Here is a 25,533-nt window from a genome sequence, read left to right on the forward strand (position 1 = left end):
CCACCCAGTTAGCAGGTATAATTTTCATTACTTAAGCTTGTGTCCTGCCTAATATCATTTATGATCCTGCTGCAGGAATCTGCTGGATCGGCCGCCTGGCTGAAAATCTACCCCGCTGAATTAAGAGCTGCTGACACTTTATTGTAGAGCCTCAAGTGTCTGTATTAACCTCTACTGCTTCCCCCTTCTGTGTGTGTGTGTGTGTGTGTGTGTGTGTGTGTGTGTGCGTGTGTGTGTGTGTGTGTGTGCGTGTGTGTGTGCGCACACGCACACGCAGCACTGACCATACCTGTCAGTCACTGAGGTATATGCCGTATCCAGGTAGCAGGTACAGTCTGTGTCCGTCACTCTGGCAAAGACGGGAAAGGACAGATGTAAGACAAAGATATCCAGAGAAGGAATTACAGTATATTAGAGACAAGAAAGAAAGTGAGCAGCGACCTGCAGGAGGAACGGCTAACAAGATGAGGGAGCGGATCAACACTTTCGAGACAGTTCTGAATGTAGATCAGTTTCTGGTGAGCTTAACTAATTTGTATATTGAAATGTTTTCTTCCTTAAGTTGGAACAGTTTTTGCAAGGACTGATTTCTGATGTAAATGAGAGGTAGAAAAAGGCAACTTTTGTACTGTTTTCTTGCTTGTTTTTTGACTTTAAAATTTAAATTCCATGTTGCAGCAAAGCTAAATAAATGTAGCCCGGCCTTAGAGAGGATAAAAAAGCCTCACTGATTGATTTTTTTTTTTTTTTTTCTGGATTCCTTGTTGTGAGGTTGAACTGCGAGCTCATACATAACACATGGAAGTTTACAGTTTGCTTAATTTTTCTCTTTTGGCTGTGCCGACATGCCTTAATTACAACATGACAGCTCGAACAGTGTTGGGTTGAGGCATGGAAATGTTATTGTGCTGTTTAATTAGTATATGCATATGGAGACATTAGCTTGTGGAATATTTGTGTGTGTGTGTGTGTGTGTGTGTGTGTGTGTGTGTGTGTGTGTGTGTGTTTGTAAGAAGAGGGGTTGGGGTAATCTCCTGATCTATCTGTCAGTGAGCGGGTCAGATTTTATCAGTAACCTTGTGATAAGGGACAGGACTATTTTGTTGTAAGGCCTCACCAAACACACACACACACACACATCCATTTATACACATTTGTAAACACACAAACACAAGCTCACAACTTAAGAAGACACACAGTCACACACAAATATTTATGAATATGCAGGGCTGACTCCCTCTCATAGGGGTCGCGGGAATGTGCTGTTATTTTTTTTAATTAACTCTCAATGTCACACTGCCCTTCAACCTCTGCATCTATTAGCAGCTCTCACTATGACTGAAGCTCTCTCTCTCTCTCACTCTCTTTCCCTCCCTTTCTTTCTACAAGCCTGTTTCTGCTTTTGCTTACACTTGAAGTTGTGTCTCGCCTTTTCACTTTCTTGTGTTTGTACAGTATGTGTTACCTTGTTAAAGCCAGCTCATAAAGTGCAGATCCACAAATGAATTCAAAGCCCCTAACAGCTCGCCGGCAAAATTTAGCACAGGCTTTGTATTCCTAACAGAGCCAAGGGAGGAATGGTTTACATTCTTCCATCTTCTTCATCCTGAGACCTGCAATAAGCACAACAGCAAAAGCTTGATTTCTTGCAGTGGAGCAAAGAAACTAATAATGAGGGGTGCGAGTGTCAGAGCTGTACAGTAACGCCTGACTACTTTCATGTGTCTGTAGAGAGATTAGAGACGAGGGGAGGTAGAGGGAATTTTGCTGGGAATAAGTTAGTGCAAGTAGAGGAGGAAGGGGGGGGGTACTGCATATCCTCTGGTGATCTTGACTTGGTGTGGGAAGGTCGTTGAAGAGTTAGTGAGCAAAAAAATGACAGCAACTATGTTCTAAGTGTGTGAAAGCTGGGAAAAACGTTGGTTAGTGATGTCATTTTTGGGGCCAGTGCGGCTCAGATGGACGCAGTACAAGGTTACATGGTGACACAAAGGTAAACACAAGGTTGAGAGATGGAGACAGAACAAAGTCGGTTGACATGAATGAATCCCAGCTTTTCAAAGTCTCTCTCACGCTGTCAGTTCTTTGTCTCATTTTGAGATATGTCTTTTTTTGCCTCTATTTCACTATTTCAGATTTCCATTTTGACAATTCAGTGGACTTTGCTGGCAATATATCAGGTTTGCAACAGTTAGATCCAGTATCAATTAACTTGTCATATTTATTTTTGATTAATCAAGTCAATGAATTGTCTTTTCCAGAGCTTATTTATAGTTTTATTATAACCATTATCATTTTATTATTTCACTCACTTACATATCCATCATTCAAATGATACAATAAATGAATATGTACAGTACATAAAACTGAAAAAATTAAAGACAAAGAAAACTGACACACACAAAGCTTTAGAGAAAAGGGCTTTGAGGGGAGGCTGAGTGTAAATGAAATACAGGAATATGAATTTAAAAATAAAAAAAACCTATGCAGGTTCATCATTGAACATAACTGAGTCAAGTAAATACTGTATTTTTTGGGAAAAGCAGCAAAATGTTGGCTCAGCTTAATGGGGCTCATTCATAAATGATTCCCATTTTTGCCATATAAAATAGTAACAATGGGAACTTAAATTGTTATTAAGTTAATGTTTATTGACATACAAAGAAATATTCAATACACATTATAACGATGCATGACCAAATAATAGCATTCGATCTACTGTACATACAGTGCTATTCCTTTGCCACATGCCACGTTTTGTGTTCCAGAGCATCTAAGAGATTTATAGGACACACGCAAAGATCCAATGTGACCACTACTCAGAGACACTGACGGTAAAATAAGAGATGGCAAAATACAATAATACAAGGACAAGTTGTCTACAAAGCTAACAACACAAAGAAGATGTTTAATAGAAAATATTGTATATGTAGAAATGTTTTTTTTATATTGTATGACTGGGACCTTGGAAGTAAAACAACAGCAGATCTCTCTGTGAACAGTGCACAGGTTTCTCTTGTTACTGTACCTGGTTTTGATGGCGTCTGGTGCCAGCACCTGTTTGATGATGTTGATGGATTAGTGCTTTGGTGTTAATGTGTAGTGCATCAGTGGTGGTGGTGGTGGTGGTGTAGAGGTTGTCTGCAGTTTAGGACGAGAGACAGAACAGGGACAGAGCTGCTGCAACATCATGCTGTGGACAACTGATGAGGAACAGGTAAAGACGTGAGGACCAAAGGCTCCATCTGGTCGGGGTTATTTTTTTTATGCTGCCAAACTTAATGACACAGTCAGCTTTTTTTCTTTAATCTCCAGAAGATATTGTGGTGTATCTGTTTTAATTTTTTTTTTTTTCCAATAATACCTCTAATGGGTTGTTTATGCAACTAGATGCAATGTGACTATAGTGCATAGGGTATACAATATATTAAATTTAGTGCCTTTCTACAAATAAAAGGGAACTTAATTCCTGCATAAATTAGTTTGAGTTAATTTTACCTCCAAAACCTGCAGTCTGTTTCATCATAATTTGTCTCACTTTATTTTTTTTCTATTGGTGGTCATATGGTTTTTGTATTATTCTAAAAATATAAATAATTTAACTTGTAAGGCACCGCTCAAATTTAAATTATATGCATGGGTTCCTGTTGTTTTGCAGCAGATAAGAGGTTTATGTGAGATTAAATTAAATGGATCAGGTCATGTTAAAAACAATGATAATAAGAAGAGATTAAAACCTAGATAGTTCACGCATTATCCTGTGTTCCTTTACACGCGGGAAAAAAATACATACTTGATTTTTGGCAAAATATTTTTGCTGTCTTTCATTTAACCAAAGGATGACTCAGGTAGTGACAGGTAGGTTTTCTATTGCCGGAAAATCTTCTTTGTCTGACTTAAAATGCTTTCCTGTGACCTCTGATTTAAACTCCTCCACATCAGTGTCTTGTCCTTATTAGCAGACCCCATCATTCCGGCAGCAAACCAAGCTAAAATGATTTATGGAAGTGATATTCAACCAGCTCTTTGCACAATGCTGCATTATTAAAATAGACAATAGTGGTTTGCATTTCTCAGTATAGCTTGTCACTGGTCTACTGTTATCTCAGATTTTAGAGCATCAGTACAAGGGTAATGCAACAATCACTCGTTGCATTAGTGCTTATTAGCTGTTAGCGGTGCAGGCTTGTTGTGCTTCACAGTTTGTGGTTCGTAGTGGTTAGTGAGGTTTAAAATAACCCACTAGATGATTTAGAGACATCAAAAGTTTTCAAGACCCTTTAGCTGCGTAACTGCAAGGCCACCTGCTATGTGGTGTATTCACGTATTACTTATAAACATCTATATATATGTCACTTTGTCATGTGGTTGTAGTGGCTCATGTATTACAGTGGACTGGTTGTTTAAAGCAGTTTTTGTGCACTTAAAAAGAAGAAAGTCTCATCTAAAGACAGATTTAACCAACTCGTCCTTGTCACACAGTCATTTTTAACTTTGCAGGTTTTTGCTGCAATCCTATTTCATGGTCGGTGAAAATACTTGTTGTCAGTTGAGTTTTTGTCCTGGAGGGCTTCACCATTGGATATGTCAGTTCTCCTTCCCTGTGTGAACATGAGACAGAACTGTGTGGCAGCCAGCCCTCTGTGTGATTTAGCGTCCTGCTTTGCTGTATGCTGGGATGCATGTGATCTGTAGGTTTGAGTTGCACATCATAGCTGCCCCTGGATCTCGTATTTTACAGCGACTATGGTTTTAACGAGTGCAGTGTGAAATGATCACACTGGATCGCAAGCTGTCGTGTCTTCTGACCAAGTGTGTTTGTTTGTATCATTGTGTGTGTGCATGTTTCTCCGGTTGTAGGTGTAAAGTGCACACATAGTCGGAAGGGGAAGATGTGGAATGTCCTCTCTCCCAGAATCTCTTCCTGTGGCTCCTTTCCAGCCACTGCCTCCTCTCAGGGAGGGGATTTTCCGATCTCTATGCCCATTTTGTCTATTTCTGTCTGCCAGGGTATTCAGGTTGGTGTGTATCCCTTACACGCATGCTGCACACCCCCCTATCTCTTTCTTGTTATCTCAAGACTCTGGATCTAGTTTTATCCTTCACCCAAGTCTCAGTTGTCAGAAGTACTCTCTCCTTCTCTTCCCTTTCCCTTCTCTCCCTCCTCTCCTTCATCCTCTCTTCAATCCTGAGAGGTCCAACAAACATTCTCGATTTCTCGACTTGGTTCTTTTTGATTCATAGTTTGTCAGTGTTTCCCTTCCTTCACAGCTGTACGGTGAGTACAGGGAGCAGCTGGGGAACTTTGCCCGACGGGAGGCTGCCCGTTTGCTGACAGAGAGACAATGGAGGAGACAGGCAGGGGACAACACCACCGCCTCGGGCCGCAAAGGCCACAGCCGGCGGCATCATCATCATCATCACCATCATCACCCTGTGACCCTGGAGTCACATCACAGCCACGCCTCATCAACCAAGAAGCCTCGTCCCTACTCCAAATGCCAAGGTGACCAGCCGGGATGTGGAGATATGTCAGCTAACAGTATCATTCAAAAACATTCAGGTGCCTAAAAAAGCCTACTGGAACCATGGAACCATTTCCATGGTTCCATGCTTTAGTTGCCATGACACCCTATGTGGTAACCAGGTATCAGGTGAGGATATTAACGAAACACCTTTACTTTAATTGAATACAATTTTGATCTACTGGCACTTAACTTCAATTTTTCTTTTTTGTGACTACTTTCCAGACCACGATTTTACATGCAACATGATAAGCTCATAAAATCGGATCTACTGCTGTAGTTTAACGAGGCTGCCGCACAGAACATCAGGGAGTTAGACTAAAAAAAACAAAATCTGTGAAATTCTTTATTTAGATATCTTACATTGTATTAATTGAGTTACCTGTTTAATTGTATTTTGAATCTTGTTTCCCAACACAAAGTTTAATTGCTGTCTCAAAGCCATCTCCACCCTGCAGGAACAAAGTTCCTGTAGAAAAATACTGGATGCTTAATATATTATTTCCTCATTTTTGTCAGCCTAAAAGTAATCAAATTTGAATATACTGAGTCTAAAACATACTGGAGTCAGCATATAAAAAGCCAAGCATATGTTTTACTTATGGAACTCACTAAAACTCCTAAATTCCCACAAACACAAACCGAGGACATGGCCTCAGTCAGTGTTACCAAGTACATAAACTCAAGTACTGAGTACAAATTTAAGGTACTTGTACTTTACTTGAGTATTTTTATTTCATGCCAGTCGATACTTCTACTTCATTACATTTGAGAGGGAAATTATGTACTTTTCACACCACTACATTTATTTGACAACTATAGTAACTTCTCAGAATAAGATTTACATAAAACGTACAAGCTGATGAAATATGATGCATTGTTTCAGATTGAATTACCCACCAACCAGTGCATAGCATGGTTCAAATTACCGCCAGCCTGACCAGACACAAGAGTAAAATGCTGCTTGCACATTAATGCATCAGCAATAATAATATGAAAATATAACGTATAATAATATAATACTCACGCGGGGCTTTTTTTCTGCACTGAGTACTTTTACTTCTGATACTCTACCTAAATATTCCTAATAATACATGCATTTAAAGTAACATTTTCAATGTAGAACTATCTTTAGAAGTTCTGAGTACTTCCTCCACCACTGACCTCAGTGCCCTCAGTGGTAATTACTACTGTGCTTGGACTAACAACCATAAAACATTTCATTCATCCTCTGCATTAATGCATCAATAAGTTAACACTCTGGAAAAGGGCTGGTCTTTAGAATGAATTTTTTTTTGTTTACTGTTGTTAACTGATCATTCTTGAGGACATTGTGGTCCTGAGTTTAAACTGTGTATATTTAAACTGGGGAAATGCTACTTGTACTTCAGTAAATGAAGAACAAGTTGCATTGCTTTTTTTTTCTCTACACTACCCGTGAACTAGCCAGTGATTTTTGTATCGTCTTTTTTCTATATTCCTTTGTATGTGTTCATAAGAAAACTTTTCCCAGACAATGCACACACAGCCATTTGAAAATGTCAGAACACCACAGACCATTAAGACCCTTCTGTGCTGACATTGTAGGTACCGCTTTGATGAGACCCAGCCTCATCACTGTACCCATAATCACCCTGAATGATTCCCTCTCAGGCACTGTTACAACAGCTGACTGTCAGTAATGAAATCCAGTGATGAATGGCTTCAAGGTGAATCATTAATTTTATCTCTCTGTCCCAGATTGTTTGGCTCGTGTGCGGCGGTACATTGTGACCAAGATGGGGGAGGACTGGATTTTCCTGGTTCTTCTGGGACTGACTATGGCTCTGGTCAGCTGGAGTATGGACTATGCCAGTGCCAAGAGCCTGCAAGGTATCACAGGCCAAGGTCGTAGGGATTTTTTATGTCAATTTTACTGTTTGATAACACAGGATTTTAGTTGCTACTGTAGATAATTATTCCATGTATACTCCTTTGTGCAATGCACTTTTTCCGTCCTCCTTTCTCTTTTCATTTCTGTAGTATTTCTGTCTTTCAGCCTATAAGTGGATTCATGGGGAGCTTAAAGGCAATGTGCCGCTCCAGTACCTTGCCTGGGTTACGTATCCCATGATCCTCGTCATGTTCGCCTCACTCTTCTGTCACCTGGTATCCCCACAAGCCATTGGTAAGCCCTCTATCACCTGTCATCCTCTTATCATCTCCAGCAACTGATTTCTCCTGTTTTTTACCTCCTTTTGTCTATTTTCCTGTGGTAGGATAGTAGCATTTGAACCTCTCTTTATTTACTGACTGCATTCACCCACTTTTCACTCAGGTGTTTAGTCCCCCCTCTCTATTCCTCCTCTTCTTTTTTTTTTTTTAACAGGTTCTGGTATCCCTGAGCTGAAAACCATCCTTAGAGGTGTAGTCCTGAAGGAGTATCTTACCCTGAAAGCCTTCATAGCTAAAGTCATCGGTCTGACTGCTGGCCTTGGTAGTGGAATGCCAGTGGGCAAAGAGGTAAACAAACCCACCTTTTCATCTCTTTACTATCTGTCTCTTTCTGTTTCTGTCACCATCAATTAGTCACCATCCTCATTATTTCTTTCCTCTCTTCTTTTCTTTCTCCATCAGTCTATCTCTTCTTTCTCCAAGCTTGGGGGATAATAAATCATCTTCTGTCATGTTTTTCCTCTCTCTCCTCTCATGGGACTGAGGCAAATTATTCAAGTCCTCAGCAAAGGAGTGCATTCATTTTCCTTATTTCAGTAGCAGTGCAACTGTCACATCCAGCACTTGTACTGTGATTTATCTGTTCTGATACAACATGTCCCAGTTTAGACTCTCTGTTTTATAGACAATAGTCAGTGTCTGTGTATATAACATTACATGTCGCTCATCTTTGTCAGTGTTTTCCTCCCATCACCTCCAGGGTCCGTTTGTCCACATCGCCAGTATCTGTGCCGCTGTGCTGAGTCGATTCATGTCCATCTTCTCTGGAGTCTATGAGGTAAGCCGAGGCCCTGACCAAAAACAGACTGCTTTACCCATAAGCCTCGCTCACCACAGTTAATGAGCTAATGAATTCGGAACGCAGTTTTTCCATCGTAACTCGCTTTGTCTTTGTCGTAACTACAGGCTCCCCACAGGCTCAAAAAATCTATATTTCCACATTTCAGCAAAATTAATGGTTGTGATTTTTTTTTTTTTTTTTTTGCCGTGATAGTAGCAAGATTCAAAGGATGACAATGTCTGTTAGTCAGCCAGCTGGTCCACCACTTTGGTCCAGATTCAGATACCTCAACAACTGTTTGATGGATTTCCATTAAATTTTGTCTAGATTCGATGGTCCCAAAACTACGTATCCTAATTACTTTAGGTATCCTCTGGCTTTGCTTCTCATGGAACTGTGAGGTTCACATTTCTGGTTTTGAGTGAAATGTCTCAGTAACTGTTGGATGTGTCGCCATGAAACTTCATGTCCCCCTCAGGTTGAATTGTATTAACTTTGGTGATCCCCAGACTTTCCATTTGTCTCCGGCATCAGGTCAGAGTTTTTAGACTGAAAGACTCTTAGTCTTGTTTTCAAAATGACTGGATGACCTTGAAAATGTCATTCCTAGTCCTTCAGTTCTATCAACACCTTTTACTTGACAAGGTCTTAAATTACACGAGGCCCCAGCTGTATTTTGAGTCCTTGAGATTTATTGAAAGAGCCTTGAATATGACGTTGAAGAGAAAGTGGGGACCCTGTGCCTGTTGTGTCGTGTGTGTGTCCCCCCCCCAGTTTCTCTAGTGTCTTTGTTTTGGCTCGCCCCCTCGCACCTCATCTGTGTTTGTGTCTCACTGTATTAATAGTGTGATGGTAATGTCTGGCATGTGTATTAACAGTGACCTCCCATATCCATGTCTCCCTCTTTCCCTGCTCTCTCTATCTCCACCTCCCTTTGGTTTTCTCATTCATCCCTACCCATCTGTGTCCCCCACTCCTCCCTCTTTCTCCACTCCTCCCTCTTCATTTCCACCCATGACCTTTAACCCCAGAATGGCACCCATAAGCAGGACCTGTTGGTGTGTGCGTGTGCCGTGGGAGTGGCCACTTGTTTCGCTGCCCCCGTGGGAGGCAAGTCCCGCCCTGCTCTGTCCACCCGACTAGCTCAGGCACAGGTCTCTGGTCAGCTTTGTCATCCTGAAATAACATCAGCAACACAAATGTGGAGGTTAAATCTGACCTCAGACCAGTGTCCTGCATTGCAAGTGATGAATAACACTGAATGGATTTTTAAACGTGCAGACTGACCAGTCAATAATACATGAGCCTTGGATTATAAGGTTCTGTCTACTTTAAAGGAATAGATTTTGGGAATTATACTTATTCACTTTCTTTGTCATAATGAGATGAGAATATTGGTATCACTCTTTAATCTGTACACTAAATATGAAGGTAGAGCAACAAGGTGATTAGCGTAGCTTAGCATAAAGACTGGAAACAGGGGGAAACAGCTAGCCTGGCTCTGACTAGAGGTAAAAAAATCCATCTACCAGCACTTCTAAAACTCTCTCAGCTAATTTAAAAGGAGCTTTACACAGTTTGTATCTGCTGTCACTTGCTACTGAATAACTAAAAATATGTAACACAACAAAAAAAAAACATATTCTGGCTATTTATCTAGTGTGACTGAAAAGCTAGCAGTTGGGGTAACTTTCTTGGGATAAGGCATAAAGTGAACACAGGAGGTTTTCCTGTTCTTCCAATTCTGTTGGAATTGTGTGAACGCAACATTAGCATAAAGACTTGAAATGGGAGGAGACGGCTAGCCTGGCTCTGTCAAAAGGTAGCAAAATCTGCTTGCCAACACCTCCAAAGCTCACCAATGAAATAATATGAGGCTGCGAGTTTGCCCGGAGACATGGCCAAGAGTTTCAGCATCTCTCAGTAAAACCACAACTTGGAATTTTTCCCTCTGCTTCCGGTATTAATGCTAAGCTAAGCTAATTCACTCCTGGCTATAGGGTAGCTTCATATTTTACACACAGACACGAGAGCAGTATCAATCTTCTCATCTAATTCAGACAGGAACATGAATAAACATATTTCCCAAAATTTCCAACTATTTCTTTAAAACTGACCTCAGACCAGTGTCCTGCATCACCAGTGATTAATTCAAAGTGAATGAGTAGCATGCAGATTAGCTTGCAAGCTACACTATACGCAAGCCTTGAGTTATGAGGTACTTTCTGCTATCAGGCCATTTCTGAAGCAGTGAGCTTAAGAGTTTTCAGCATCCCAACCCCTTTTCAGTAAGTCACAGATTGAGAATGATGTACGCTTCTACAGAGATAATGCAACACAGATAATAAAAGGTACCCTCTAACTCATCTGTGATTTTATAAAGTTATATGGAACGTTATAATTCAAGGTCATGAATAATCAATGGAAATGTTTTATGTCTGCTACCTTTAATTTTTAATCTGCAATCAGTTGCAGACATCCGTCTCTAAGGACAATGTGACCACTCAGTTTGGTTGCTGATTGCTTAATTGCCTCCTCTAAGTCTTATTACTCAAATAGCCCTGTGCATCCTCTGCTTTATATTCTCTTGGTGTGATTTTTTTCCCCTTCCTTTATCACCTTTTTTTTTTTTTACCACACTTCACTGAGCATTATTTATTCACTTTATTCCATTTTGCTTCCCCTCTGTCAATTCTCCCCCTGTGGTTCCCCATCCTGTCCTCTTCACCTTGATCTTTTATTCTCTCTCTCCAACTCAATCTCCTGTCTTTGTGTCTACGCTCTTGTTCCTTCATCACCTTCGTTTTCCCCTTCATCATCTCACGCCTGTCATACCTCGTTCTCTTTCTCTTCCCTTCACTCCCCCCCTGTTTTTTCCTCTCCCTCTCTGTTTTCTGTGTCAGTAGAACCCTTATGGTTACACAGATATACTGACTGTTGGCTGTGCCGTTGGGGTGGGATGCTGTTTCGGCACTCCACTAGGAGGTACTGTACATCTGCACGCTGCCCATTACAACCAAAACTACTGCACCAAACATCGCACTGCACTGTCTCAATCCTGCACTGAGGCTGTAATATGAAATACAAGTTTCCCTGTACAACTGGACATGGATGCTTTTTGAGTACCAACTCATTAGGTATCATAACTATCAATCATTAAAATGTGCCATTGAATTCTTGGTCAGATCCTTAGTCTTGTTTACTTAGTTATTGAACAGATATTTCCTGATCAAAATCATATTTTTGCTAATTTTTAGCTTTAATTTGTCAAGACAAAGATCTTTTACTTGTTTTAAAGGCCCTGAAAACCTCATTTATCGATTAGCTTTTTACTATGAGTGATATCAGGATCTGATGACAGCTCTGGGATTGTTAGCCTATTGTTGCCAGGCAGCTGTCAATCAAATTTGATAAAACCTCATACACAAAGTCCTGATCATGTAAATTAGCTGAATCTTGAGTGTTGAACTCACTTGAAGTAAACCACATACCTAGTTTGCCAAGTTTTCAGGGGATTGAAGGCAACATTAAACTCTGGTGCAATAAGAAGTTTGTCAAATTTTATTAAACAAAAAAAAATCATAGAAAAAAAATTCTAATTTCTTGATCAAAACTATTAAAATATTATAGTTTTGGTATTAGTACTGAAGGTTAGATATTGTATTAGAACTGGTATCAAAACATTTCGATGACCCAGACATATTCCCAGGTTAGCTGATGGTCTTTGGATTAGATTTGTTAAAATTAGTGATCCAATGTGTGCAAACACAACAAAGTTCAGTTAATTACAGTGGAGTTCACCCATCATCTCAGAGCTCCTCATCCACTCCTACTGCTGGCCGCTAAATTCAGGTTTGTAAGGCTCTGACTTCCTCCATCCTCCACATAGAATGTGACTAATGATTTATTTTTAGTCCTCGAACATTGTTTTTTTTTTGTGAGTGATTGCACACTTTTAAGCTCATGCCAATATTCTTCACGTTCTCACAAATGTGACAGAGTCAACATCCCCTTTTTTCACAAGCTTCTTTTGACACACTTTATGGTATTCATGCACAGTAAATAAATAAATGGCCTCGGCTGAGAATCAAACCCACAACAGGCAATAAGAGGTGCACTCAATCCCCACTCATAGCAATATTATAAGGGGTTAACAGGTTGCGTGAAAAAGACTGCAACTATTACTCCAACCACAAAGTGTTCCAGAGAGGAAAGTATCTAAAAACTGTAGATATAACAGCCGTACTACTTTTCAATTCACCTCTAACTCAACAAAAGAGGCCCATAAACATGTATCACAACAAGAATTGATGACCCTCAATGTTAGAGCTGAAACGATTAGTGGATAATCATTAAAGTAATTTTTCAAGCAAAATTGCCAGTTTCTCTGGTTCCAGTTTTTCAGTTTTGGACTGTTATCAGACAAAACAAGCAGTGTGAATAAAACACTTTACACTTTGGGATTTTACGATGGGCTTTTTTCACTAATTTCTGATATTTAATACACCAAATTAAGAAAATAATCAACAGATTACTCTATAGTGGTAATAATTGTTAGTTGCAATATCAGTCAATGTGCAAAAGTATACAAAAACATCCCTCAACACGCTGTACATAAGTTAAAAAACATTAAAAACGTAATTTTCAATCAGCAATGAAAGGAACGAATAGACTAATGACATACTCTTGAGTCCTCAAATATTAGCTCTCATCCTTATCTTCTGTTCGGCTGTTTTCTAACTTGTTCAGAATAATGTTTCTGATAGCTCTGATGTTTATCATATTGCTTCACATGCTGATTACACCCCTGTATGTGTGTGTGTGTGTGTGTGTGTGTGTGTGTGTGTGTGTGTGTGTGTGTGTGTGTGTGTGTGTGTGCGCATGTGTTCGAGAGACAAAATGCACGTGTGTGTTTGGTTGTGTTAGAGCGTGTGTGTTCACTCCCTGTGGTTCTCCTGTTGTGCGTGATTACACCCTTAGCTTCTGGTGTTTTTGGTCTCATTCTGCTTATTTAACTAATTTCTCTCTCTCTCTCTCTCTCTTGCCTCTTTTCTATTTCTGTCTCTCTCTCTCTCTGTTCCTCCTCTCTCTCCTCCTGCTATCCATCCTCATTTTTCCTCTCCTCTGTAATCCCTCTTCGCTCTCTCTCCACCACCACCAGGGGTGTTGTTCAGTATCGAGGTCACATCTACCTACTTTGCGGTGAGGAATTACTGGCGGGGATACTTTGCCGCCACGTTCAGCGCCTTCATATTCAGGGTGCTCTCTGTTTGGAACAAGGATGCTGGTGAGAAGCGGAGCAGACCCACATTTAACGCACAAACATACAAACAAACCACCGAAATGCTCCTGAGCTGGAATGTTATGGAAAGTAGCTGGATATGCTTCATAAGATAAACAAGAAATGTTTTAAGTCATCATTTACAGAATATATGTATATATGTCTAAATTTTCATATGTACAAAATACAGTTCACAAAGGGAAAATCAGTTTTATTTTTACTGATTCACACATCATCCACTCTCAATCAAGACAGATAGAGAGTCATGACTTCTTCATCGTCCCAATAGTCAAATGTCAACCTCTTACAATTTATATTAAAAAATTAAAAATATATACTTTTATACCAGAGATAATTGAAAGGGGGGGATTTCCTAGACCATTTCATGTCTTGTTTTTAAACAAATCCACAGATGCACTAACCTCACCCTTATCCTCCCAAACACCTCACCGGCAGAGGTCAGTTGTCAAATTTCAACTTCTAATTTTTAAGAAATTGAAGTATGACAATTGACCTCTGGTCTGTTCTATGAAAGGAGTCGGTTGTATGAACCCACAGATGATTATTCCCCTTTAGCCTCTTTTAACTCTTTGTTTTTGGGTTTGCAGTCCAGGACTTCACTGTTTCGGTCCACTCTCACTGCTCTCATAATGTTGTTTTCAGGCACAACAGGCAACTGTTTTAAGCAATAAAGCTCTAATAAACCCACTGTCCCTGCTCAGCACCAAATGGGCAGACAAGCAAAGTTAACGACTCACTGGTGAACGTAGCGCAGCATTTAGCAGCCAAGGCTCTCCCCTGGGAGTTGATGGAGACAAAAACAGAGCTAAGAGGACTACATCACGAGGAAATAAGCCCGACCCCAAAATGAGTTGACAGCTCTTGGTCAAAAATATGTAAATGCAGGTTTAAAATCCTACAAAAAAGTCAAACTCAAGATACTTAGCATGGAAATGTAGGATAGTTGAAGTAAAGTGAAAGAAATCCCATCTATGTTTGGGGTTAAAAAGATTATTTGTAATATTTATTTTTCTGTCTCTTTCAGTCACAATCACAGCTCTCTTCAAAACTAACTTCAGGATGGATTTCCCCTTTGACCTGCAGGAGCTGCCTGCATTCGCAATAATAGGGTGAGGATATTTGTGAGGACGCGTGCATCCCTGTGTGTGTTTGTGTGTTTGTGTGTGTGTGTGTGTGTGTGTGTGTGTGTGTGTGTGTGTGTGTGTGTGTGTGTGTGTGTGTATGTGCAGAGATGCAAGTGTTCTTTTTTATTTTTGCCATAATTTTTTTTATATTGTTTTGTAGCTTAAAATAAAATGGAACATGGGTCAGTATAGTATCTCTTTTTGGTCTACTGTGATACATACAGTGGTCATACCAATGATGAATTCTTGCCAGTACATGTCGTGTCCATATCTAAGAGTTAAGATGTAAACTTGTTCTTGCTATTCTAGACCACAAGGATTGAACAAACTGTTTGCTTCGTGTGTTAGGATTTCATGCGGCTTCTTGGGGGCGTTCTTCGTCTACCTGAACAGACAGGTGGTTCTCTTCATGAGAAGACCGACAGCTCTCACACGCTTCCTAACCAAGCAGTGAGATCCCAACACACACACACACACACACACACACACACACACACACACACACACACACACACACACACACACACACACACACACACACACACACACACACACACACACACACACACACAAACACAAACACAAACACAAACACAAACACAAACACAAACACAAACACACACAAACAAACAGGACTGTGCACTGACTCACTCAACTGCTGCTGTGGATTAATGCAGCGCCGGGCTCTTAAACCGCTGCGATTCTGATAGCAGATGCTTTTCCCAGGAACTCAGACCATTTACACATTCAAATCCAGTTCCTCTTAATGTATCACAGCTCCACTCTCTGAACTCATCAGTCTCACAACACTGGCCAGGACAGCAGCAAAGCCTTAACAACCTTTCAGCCAGTTATTCAGTCAATGGGGAGATTCACTTATCCTCTGAGACCCAACAGTCAGGGAACATTAGTCTTCACCATTAGAGAGAAGCGAGCAGCAGCACCAGGAGAGCTGTACAATCAGTGCTGGTGCACACTCACATTCAGACGTTCATTACTGTTACGTGCATCCATTTCATAGTTATGTTGCAGGGTTCTGGGAATAAGTTGTGCTTCCTTTTAATGACTGTGTATATGTTTGTACTCCCAGTCGATTGATCTATCCAGGTGCAGTGACACTGATCATCGCCACCTTCACGTTTCCTCCTGGATTTGGACAGTTTATGGCTGGAGAGGTTAGACAGAATCAATCTCATGCTCTCTGACCTCTTTTCGGTGTGTGTTCATTAGTATTTGTGGTTTGTAAAAGGAGGTCAATAGAGTCTACATTGTGTGGTTTTGTCATCTTATGCTATATATGCAAGCGAAAAAAGGCTTGGGGAGTACTACTGCATATGTGAAACAGAAGAAGAACTGAAATTACCAGAACTCTGTAGCCCGCCCCTTATCTCTGCTTGGGGTTAGCGGCTCAAGGCTACTTTAGCCGCCACCAGCATAAAACACCTGAATCTCTGACAGAAGTGTCGGGGATCAGGTGTCTGCTGCATTGATTTTGATCCTTTTTTAAGAAGTGTCTTAATGTTGAACTTTAAATACCACTGAATTCACAGAATATAACATTTCAAAGTAAATATTTTACTTTGAAAACCAGCAAACTCAATTGATGTGGTCTGAATTCCACTTTCAAGTTGTGCAATTTCAGTTGTTCTGTTGTTTACTTTCTCCCACAAATTCAGATGAAGAATTCAAGAATGCAGGGTTAACCATCTCTAATCTAACCTTCTCTTCCTTGGAATAAATAAATGACAGAGTATAACCCATAGTGCAGAAGTTTAATCTGTTCCACGCAGGCTTCAGTTGTGATTCTTGGTAAGCCAGATGTTCAAAATTTACTTTTTCTTACTGAATTAACCAGAAAGTACTAATTGAAACTGAACAACTTGAACATATTTTGTAAAATATTGACCACTTGTGAATATGTGAACCCTAAACAAATTGTTAAAATAAAGTTTTTGAAATTGCACAACTCTATACTTCCAGTACTACTTTGCAGAGTAGTGATTAAATTTCACAATTAGGTGTTCAGTTGTTCCTATGATTCAAATCCTTACAGCCATTTTTGCTTCCGTTGTTGTACTTCTCTCTTAAAATACTTAATATATTAATATACATATTCAAAATTTTTGTATATATTTTTGTAATTTCCTTTCCTTTGTGCAGCTGTTTTGGTGTTTTATAATGTATCTGCATATTGTAAGTTTTCTTGTATATGATTTGTCAGGCCACTTAACTACGACATCAACAAGGATGGGATCAGTTTTGTGTTTAAACATAAATCTTTGTGCCTCAGTTTTTCTTTGTGTGTCTGTTCCTTCTGGCAGCTGATGCCCAGAGAGTGTATCAACTCCCTGTTTGATAATTTCACCTGGACCAAAATCTCAGGATCTCCTGCTCCACCCGGCCTGGGTCGCTCGTCTTCATGGCTGCATCCTCACGTCAGCGTCTTCGTCGTCCTCCTCCTCTTCTTCATCATGAAGGTAACTCTCCCTCGCTCTTGCTTTGTGCTGTAGGTATTGCCTCTAAATATATGTGATTGCATGGAAAACCTCCGGGACTAGTCTCGATCCTCCCTTTATCCTGTCTTTGTGTTGCAGTTCTGGATGTCAGCAGTTTCCACCACGATGCCCATCCCCTCGGGCGCCTTTATGCCAGTGTTCATATTAGGTAAGAGGATTTTGTAATGCGAGTGCAGTATCTTCTGCTGAGCTTCAGTCCAATTTGTCTTTACCAGCATCCCATATCTCTCTCCTCAAGGGGCTGCTTTCGGTCGCCTTGTAGGAGAGATCATGGCCACTCTGTTCCCAAATGGAATCCTGTTTGACGGGATAGTCTACCGCATCCTGCCAGGAGGTTACGCTGTCATTGGTCAGTCTATCTTTAGTGGTGTACCCAGGTTCCCATATCCCTAAAGTCTTATTGAAGAGTTGCCGTTTTGAGAAGAATGAAATAATTTCTTGAATAAGTGAGTTTGAAAGTGCTTAATTTCTTCCAGTGCTCTATCTGTCCTGGCATTTAAAGCCCTCAACCAAGTGCAAATATGTTGATATAATGTACATATAGCAGCAGTTTAGGTACAATTTGGCCATTTTTACTTGACTTGGTCGCATTTTTGGCTGAAATGAGGCCTCTGTGCTGTGTAATTTTGAATATTAATCTGTAACCCCACCCAAAAACATTTGAATTACCACAAATTAAACCTTTAAAGTCATTGAAAACTCTTGAATTTGATGTGTGACTCACTGTGGTAACCCTGTTCAATGTGTGACACAACAAAAGTGAGCAGATTTTAACTTAACTGGAGGTTATTATAAGTACGTATTTAATACTAAACACTTTTCACTCTGTATGTGCTGAGACAGGCTCCAGCCCCTCATGACCCTCCACAGTATAAGGAATTTAGAGAGGGACTGGTTGGATGGGATAGATGGATATTTTTACTGCTTTACCCTTTGATTTCTAACACTCAATATTATTTTTAAAATTTCAATTTTGTTACATTAGGATACTTAATGCTACAAGCCCAACCATGGCTCTTCATCAGGTACAGAAGAATCAGATGGAGTATTACAATAATACAATTTAATCATACTTCACCCTTACCACATATTCTTTATCCTCCCCACTGCTCTTTAACAGGAGCAGCCGCAATGACGGGAGCCGTCACACACACAGTTTCCACAGCAGTAATCTGCTTTGAGCTGACTGGTCAAATCTCCCACATTTTACCCATGATGGTGGCGGTCATCCTAGCAAACATGGTGGCCCAGGGTCTGCAGCCTTCTCTCTATGACTCCATCATCCAGGTGAAGAAGCTGCCCTACCTGCCTGAGCTGGCCCTCGGGCACATCAGGTAAAGTTTGCAGCAATTATTTTGTGCATTTATGTTTCCCGTACAGCTGCCACTGTAAGATAAATGGTAATTATTGTAGCATCTCTGCCTCCACAGCAAGTATAACATCTTTGTGGAAGACATCATGGTGCGCAAAGTGAAGTTCTTGTCTTCTCAATCCACTTTTCGGGAATTGAACCATCTGCTAGAGACCACGACCCTGAAAACCATCCCGCTGGTAGACTCTACAGGTAGAGCAATTTACATCATCATAACGGTTGCTTCTATCTTGCCTTATAGATGCTCAGTGGTAAATGGGTGGACCAAGTTAATAAAAAGTCTTGAATTTTAAGTCCTTTACGTGTGTTTTCTCCATAGATTTGATCCTAACTCACCTTTATTAACTGTCATCATATCATGTAATATGTCTATTTTTTAAAGGAATACTTTGACATTTTGGAAAATTTGATTTCTTGCAGGGAGTTAGATGAGAAGATAGATGCAACTCTTACATTTGGACAGTAAATACGAAGCTATAGCCAAGAGAAGGTTAACTTAGCTTAGCATAAAGACTGGGGGAAACAGATAGTCTGGCTCTGTCCAAACGTAGAAAAAAAAAACTCACCAGCATCTCTGAAGCTCAGTAATAACATATTAACATAGAGACTCCAGGAAGACTGCTTGTTGCCAAGAAATAGTCCCACACTTAGCCCCCCATAAAACCCCAAATATTATTATTTTTTTCTCTTCAGCGTTTTTATACTAGTTAAAGAAAATAGATATAATGTGTTAATAAGTGACCCAGAGGGTCCATGTATCTTTTGGTCATTCAATTTTCCTTTCAGAAAACAAAAAAATTGACTTTTTTCCTTTTTCATCATCAAAAAGGGATGAGGGAAATTTAAGAAATGGTTTAATTTTTATTTTCTGTTTTGTATAACAAAAAATAAAACCACCAGAAAGCAGAAATTAATTAAGGCCCATTTTTTCATACTCTGAGACAGGTGTTAGGCCGAGTTCTGCTTGCCTGCCGAGAACTGCATGCCTGTCGTCGGAACACACAGAGCTAAATTGGAAACTACCAGACATTGTAATGATTTCTAAGGCAAAGTACGGCATGAAAACAATCCAGTATTCCTTGTCCGGTTTATCAATGCTGATAAGTTATCCAAAGTCTGAAGAAAAGTTTGTTTTTAGGCATAGCATTTCAGACAGTAATAGAAAATTGTTCTCCAGCGAGGTTTTCAAATGTGGACTCATTGAATGGGTGTCAGATTCACTCAGTCAAGTCAAAGTTAATCAAATAAAGTGTGCTGATAGCGCCATTTGATCATTCCCTCAGTTTTATTTGATTTTTCATTTCTGAGTGTAAAGGGTGGATGCGCTGCTGATTATAACTGTCAAATAATGTTTTATCTATTAGGTCATAATTAAATGTCTTTAATTCAAATTGTTGAGAGAAAATGTGCATTAACTTGAAATATATATGAAACAATTTGATTCATGCATATCCAGTAACAAAGTTACAACGTGGATGCAGGTGTTTTTCATTACATCCCTTCCTTCCTCTGACAAAGTGAGTGTTAGATGTTTGAAATTCACACTGTCAAGCTAAAATGGTCAAAAATGTGTACTTATTACTGCATTTGATTCCTGTGGGAATGTATTATTTGGCAGAGCCTGGACCTGGGATAACGTTGTAACAGATGAAACCAAAGTTGGGCTCTTTGGGGATGTAGTGAATAAGTTTGTTTATAGACGACGAGAAGAACACCCTACCTACAGTAAAATATGGTGGAGGCTCTGTCCCACTGTGGGGCTGCTTTGCTGCTTCTGGTACTGGAGGCACGGAATGTATCAAAGGAATGAAAAATCAGAAGATTACCATGCCATTTTAGATCGAAATGTGTTACCCAGGGTCAGAAAAATAGGTTTAAGGCGAGGGCCTTGGGTCTTTCAGCAGGACAATGAACTAAAGCACACATCCAGCGCCACAAAAGAATGGTTGAAAATGAAAAGATAGACTGTTTTAAACTGGCCGGGAATGAGTCCTTACTTAAATCCCATTGAAAACCTCTGGAGAGAGTGGAAATCTGCCATTGCAAAAACGGCTCCTGCAAACATAAATGAGCTTGAATGCATAGCAATGGAAGAGTGGCAGAAACTACCAGCAGAGAGGTGCAAGAAGCTTCTAGATGACTACAAGAAACATTTAGAGGCTGCCATTGTTTCCAAAGGTTCTGCAACCAAATATTAGTGAAGGTTGCCAATAATTGTGTCTGGGTTACATTTTGGGTTTGTATTATTTAACTATTATGTAAGTTTTGTTTTAGTTTCTTTCTTTTGTTAAGTAACTTTGAACAATTTATTAAAATATTATAGTTATACAGAATTGTTCCATTTGGTTTTGGTATTTGGTATTTTCTAAAATATTCTGAATTATGTGCTTTAAATTCAGGGGTACCAATAATTTTGACCAGTTTTGTACCATTGGGCAGAGACAGGCTAGCTGTTTACCCCTGTTTTCAGTCTTTATGCAAAGCTAAGCTAATCACCTGGCACCTGGCACTAGCTTCATATTTAGCAAACAGACATGAGAGTAACATCAATTTTCTCATTTAACCCTTGCCAGAAAAGCAAATTAAATAATTTCCCCAAATTCCTTTAACACTTCCCTCTGCAGAATCCATGATTCTGCTGGGCTCAATCGAGAGAACAGAGCTTCAGGCCATGTTAGACTGGTGGCTCTCACCAGAGAGACGAGTCTTTGAAACAGGTCAGAGTTCACCGGGCCAGGGCTCCAAAGTCAGCTGGGAGTCCTTCACCTTCGTTGATGAGGATGGGGGAGAGGAGAGCGCAGACAAGGTAGAAAAAACAAACCATAAATTACTTTACAGTTATGAGTGGAAAGTTTTTAGTTTCAAAAATTCATCATACAGTTACTGAGTATGTTGTGCCCTCAGACGGCTCCAGTCCAGGAAGAATGCAATGGGCCCATCCCGTCCCCCAAACTTCAGGAGGCCGCCACCAACCACACAGGCTTAGGTAGCATAGCACTTCCTCTGCAAATAAAGACAAGTTCACCCATCAAATGTCAATACCTCTCTCCATTAACATGCATTGCAATGCCATGTCCTCAGACAAGCGCAAGCTGCCATCTGTCAGGAGGACCCTTCAGAGACTATTCTCCTCCACGTCTTCATCAGGCCAGACTGAAACTCAGGTACGCCGCCAAGATCAACATCACACACTTATCACCTTGACCCCAAATGCTCAAACGAGCAGCGCCTCAGTGATCTGCTGTCAAGTTGGCAACGACAGTTCAGACAGGGGCATCAGTCCAACATGGTAGCCTGAGCCAACCTCGCTAATGTGAAGGGAGGAGCATTTCATGATGCAAATATAGAGGAGTTGACATGTTCTGCAGAGCAATGAAACCACCAGGGGGCATCTTATCATCGTGTTTGACTGTTTAAACTGAATGTCCATCCATCTGTCCATCCGTCCATCCCTTACTCTTTTTTTTACCCCTCTTTCCTCAGGACACCATGCCACCTCCACTGACTGACACCATGTCACCAGAGGAGGTACTGTACACTATTGATTCAGCATCCACATAGCCAACAATGAGACAATCAAACCATCCAAATCAATACTTCAAAACCCTGTACACTCTGAGTCTATCTCACATTCTTTTGATTTGCTGATGCAGATCAAAGCCTGGGAAGAGGCAGCGCTGGACAAACCAGTCGATATGGAGCAGATACGTATAGATCCCTCCCCATTTCAGCTGGTGGAAAGAACTTCGCTGCACAAGGTGACCACAGCAGCACCTTAGTGACACATCAACACATGCAAAGATCGTGTACAGACACTGATTAGTCAAACACAAATACCATTTTATTTTTCCAAGCAGCAGGTTTTAAAGGAATAGTTCAACATTTTGGGAAGTACGCTATTTTTTATTATTTTCTTGTACCAATTAAACAAACAAGATATAGCATGTGAATTAGTGAGCTTTCGACTAACTTGGGCCCTGTGTGAAAAAATGCAGTCCTCTTATTGTGAAGGGTTGTGGCGTTTTATAAAAGCAATAATCCGTGACTCAAACTGGACTTCCTGGATTGAATTTCATGTCTCACTATTACCTTAAACAACATGCCCTAACCAGTGCAGCCCCCCTGCGCTGTTTTGGGTCTGAATTCTCGCTTAAAGGTGCTGTTAGATGGATTTAGTTACCTTCGGACAGAGTAAGGCTAGTTGTTTCCCCTGTTTCTAGTCTTTATGCTAAGATAAGCTAACTGTCTCCTGGCTGTAGTTTCATATTTAGCATACACTCATGAGAATAGTATCTTCTCATCTAAATCATGGCAGGAAAGCAAATAAAAGTATCACCCAAATGTCAAAGTATCCCTTTAAAACACAAAAAAAGTTCATTTTTTCTTTTATACTTATTTATTTTTATTCTTCAACTTGCCTAATTACTTATTTGTTCTATTTATATTCCTCTGCACTAACTCTCTTTTTTCAGTGTCTTAAAGGGGCACTCCACCGGTTTTACATATTAAGTATTATGTCTCTCCAAATATATTTGTTTGTGTTATGGGTAAACATAGGTCACAGAGGCTCGAAGAGGATCCGACGTCACACCTCCCAAGTCTCAACAACCCATCGTGCAGATCTGCGCGTCCAGTGAGCCGATTGGTTGATTCAACTCCTGTCAAGACATACTACCTACAAGTTTAAAAGAAACCCGCACTTAAATCATTTTTAAAATTCTGTGTCGTGTCAGTCCCCAACTTATGGAAGTGGAATACTAAATTGCTGGAGTACTCCTTTAACTTTTTAAAAAAATTTCTTATTAATGGTGATCAGTGAGGCCAGAAAACTAACAATTTTATTGTACAGCTTGCTGCAATTTGTACTCTGTTCATACGACCATAAAGCTTTGAATCGTGAAACTTGAATTTCATGCTGTGACTCATGCTATGTAGCCAGGCCATATATTTCCTCTTTTCCTTGCAGAGAAATTGTTTACGAGGAACAGTGCAGCCATGCAAGCAGAACATTGTCACTGCACAATACATTTAACACTGACTGGATCATGTCCTTCTCTCTGTCATTACTCAGACCCACACTCTGTTCTCTCTGCTGGGTCTCAGTCACGCCTATGTCACCAGTATTGGAAAGCTGGTGGGTGTCGTGGCACTGAAAGAGGTAATGGTTCTCAATGTTTTTTCTTTATCTGCATTGTTTTTTGTCACCTCTCTCGGTTTGATCCTGTAATGCGGCATGACAGCGAGCCGTGGTGATCTCACGTTGTGGGCCGTCGCTCTCTCACAGGGTGCATCATGCTTTATGCTCTGATTCATGTGGTTATTCAATTCACCACCCTCACAACTCAACTCCCTCAATGTTCACTTTAGTAATCTTACATTATCGTTTCAACACGTTTTTGTGCTTTGTGGTTTGCTTCTGTGTCAACCTCTTCTTCTCTCTCTTCTAATAGTTACAGAAGGCTATAGAGGGTTCAACTCGTAGTGGGGTGAGGCTTCGACCCCCTCTCGCCAGCTTCAGAGATGCCAGCAGGAAAACCAAGAAGCACCAGCCTCCCTCATCCGCCCCTTCCTCCCCCACTCGGGACAGAGACCTGTGGGGGGAGGGGAGCAGAAATGAGGGGGAGTTGGTGAGGAAGGAGTCCAAAGAGGATTCCCAAGGAAAAGCGTCGTCTTCCAGAGGAGCTGCTGGGTGTGACACTGTTCCCTCCTCCCCCAGCAGCGTGGGGAGCACCAGTGGCAGCTCCGCCACCACAAGAGGAGCTGATGGGGCTCCTCAGGCACCAGCGTCCCCCTCTATCTCATCCCCTACCTCACCTTCACCTCCTGCCTCACCTGTGTCACCCACCAGCCCTGTCCTCAAGCTGTCCTCCCTGCAGGAGGACAGAGAGAGCGAGGAGTCAGACGAGCCCATATAGGAGGACTGAGTTTAAGAGAAAAGACTTTTACCTTCCTCTGATTTCACTCCTTTTCCACAGAGACAGAACTGCTCTCTGGGTTGAGGAGTCGGGCCGAACTGCAGCCTTCACAAACATTCAGCAAGCAGGATGAGCTGGTGCAAAGCTCCTGAAACTTGTAGTACAGGATATTTTTTCTACTCTTACAACAATCTCACTTTTACACTCTTCAGAATCTCAGGTGCCTTCCTGTGTCTTTTGAACTGCAGATGGGCAACCATGTCCAGTCCTACATGTCACTAATGTTTAATGTCCATCCATATCTTGGAAATGTTGAATGTAACTGTCACATATATCGATGTCTGGTAATTTCATTAACTACCTTTGAGAAAAATTAACTGACAGCAATGAATAGTATGATAATGAAATAATATATTGACGAAAGACTTAATTAATTTAAACTTTACTGATTGAAGTTAATTTTAAATTATAACTTACATTTATCATATATTTGCTGTACGGTAAATATTCAAATCCCTTATACAAGTCTGTAATTTTTAAAGATTATAAATATTAAATTTGTCCACTAGCTTATTTTAATTATCTACATCAATAAAAATGATGATTAGAAAAAAAAAAAGCTACAGCCATGCTAGCTACTCTGTGAGTCTGTATGTAAGCACAACACCGGTGATTTGAGTTAAACGCTAAAGTCAGCATGCTAACATGCTAATTTTTAGCAAATATAACTTTTACCATGTTCACAATTATAGTTTAGTGTGTTAGCAGGTTAACATTTGCTAAT

At 40.4% G+C, this 25,533-nt stretch overlaps 1 protein-coding gene across 1 annotated transcript; it reads left to right on the top strand.

Annotated features, from left to right (window-relative positions):
- The first annotated feature begins 464 nt into the window (after positions 1–464).
- On the top strand, positions 465–24,749 carry clcn1b (chloride channel, voltage-sensitive 1b). Its single transcript, XM_040117494.1, has 23 exons — positions 465–518; positions 5,272–5,506; positions 7,266–7,397; positions 7,564–7,692; positions 7,894–8,027; positions 8,440–8,517; positions 11,427–11,505; positions 13,682–13,807; positions 14,847–14,931; positions 15,295–15,396; positions 16,037–16,121; positions 17,268–17,423; positions 17,541–17,610; positions 17,701–17,811; positions 18,583–18,796; positions 18,893–19,026; positions 21,459–21,640; positions 21,739–21,820; positions 21,916–21,998; positions 22,318–22,362; positions 22,488–22,592; positions 23,906–23,992; positions 24,285–24,749. Exons 1-23 carry the CDS (start codon positions 465–467, stop codon positions 24,747–24,749), a joined length of 2,973 nt encoding a protein of 990 aa, XP_039973428.1.
- The last annotated feature ends 784 nt before the right edge of the window (positions 24,750–25,533 follow it).

This window comes from Xiphias gladius, chromosome 22 (assembly GCF_016859285.1).
Source record: "Xiphias gladius isolate SHS-SW01 ecotype Sanya breed wild chromosome 22, ASM1685928v1, whole genome shotgun sequence".
Classification (NCBI taxonomy): Eukaryota; Metazoa; Chordata; class Actinopteri; order Istiophoriformes; family Xiphiidae; genus Xiphias; species Xiphias gladius.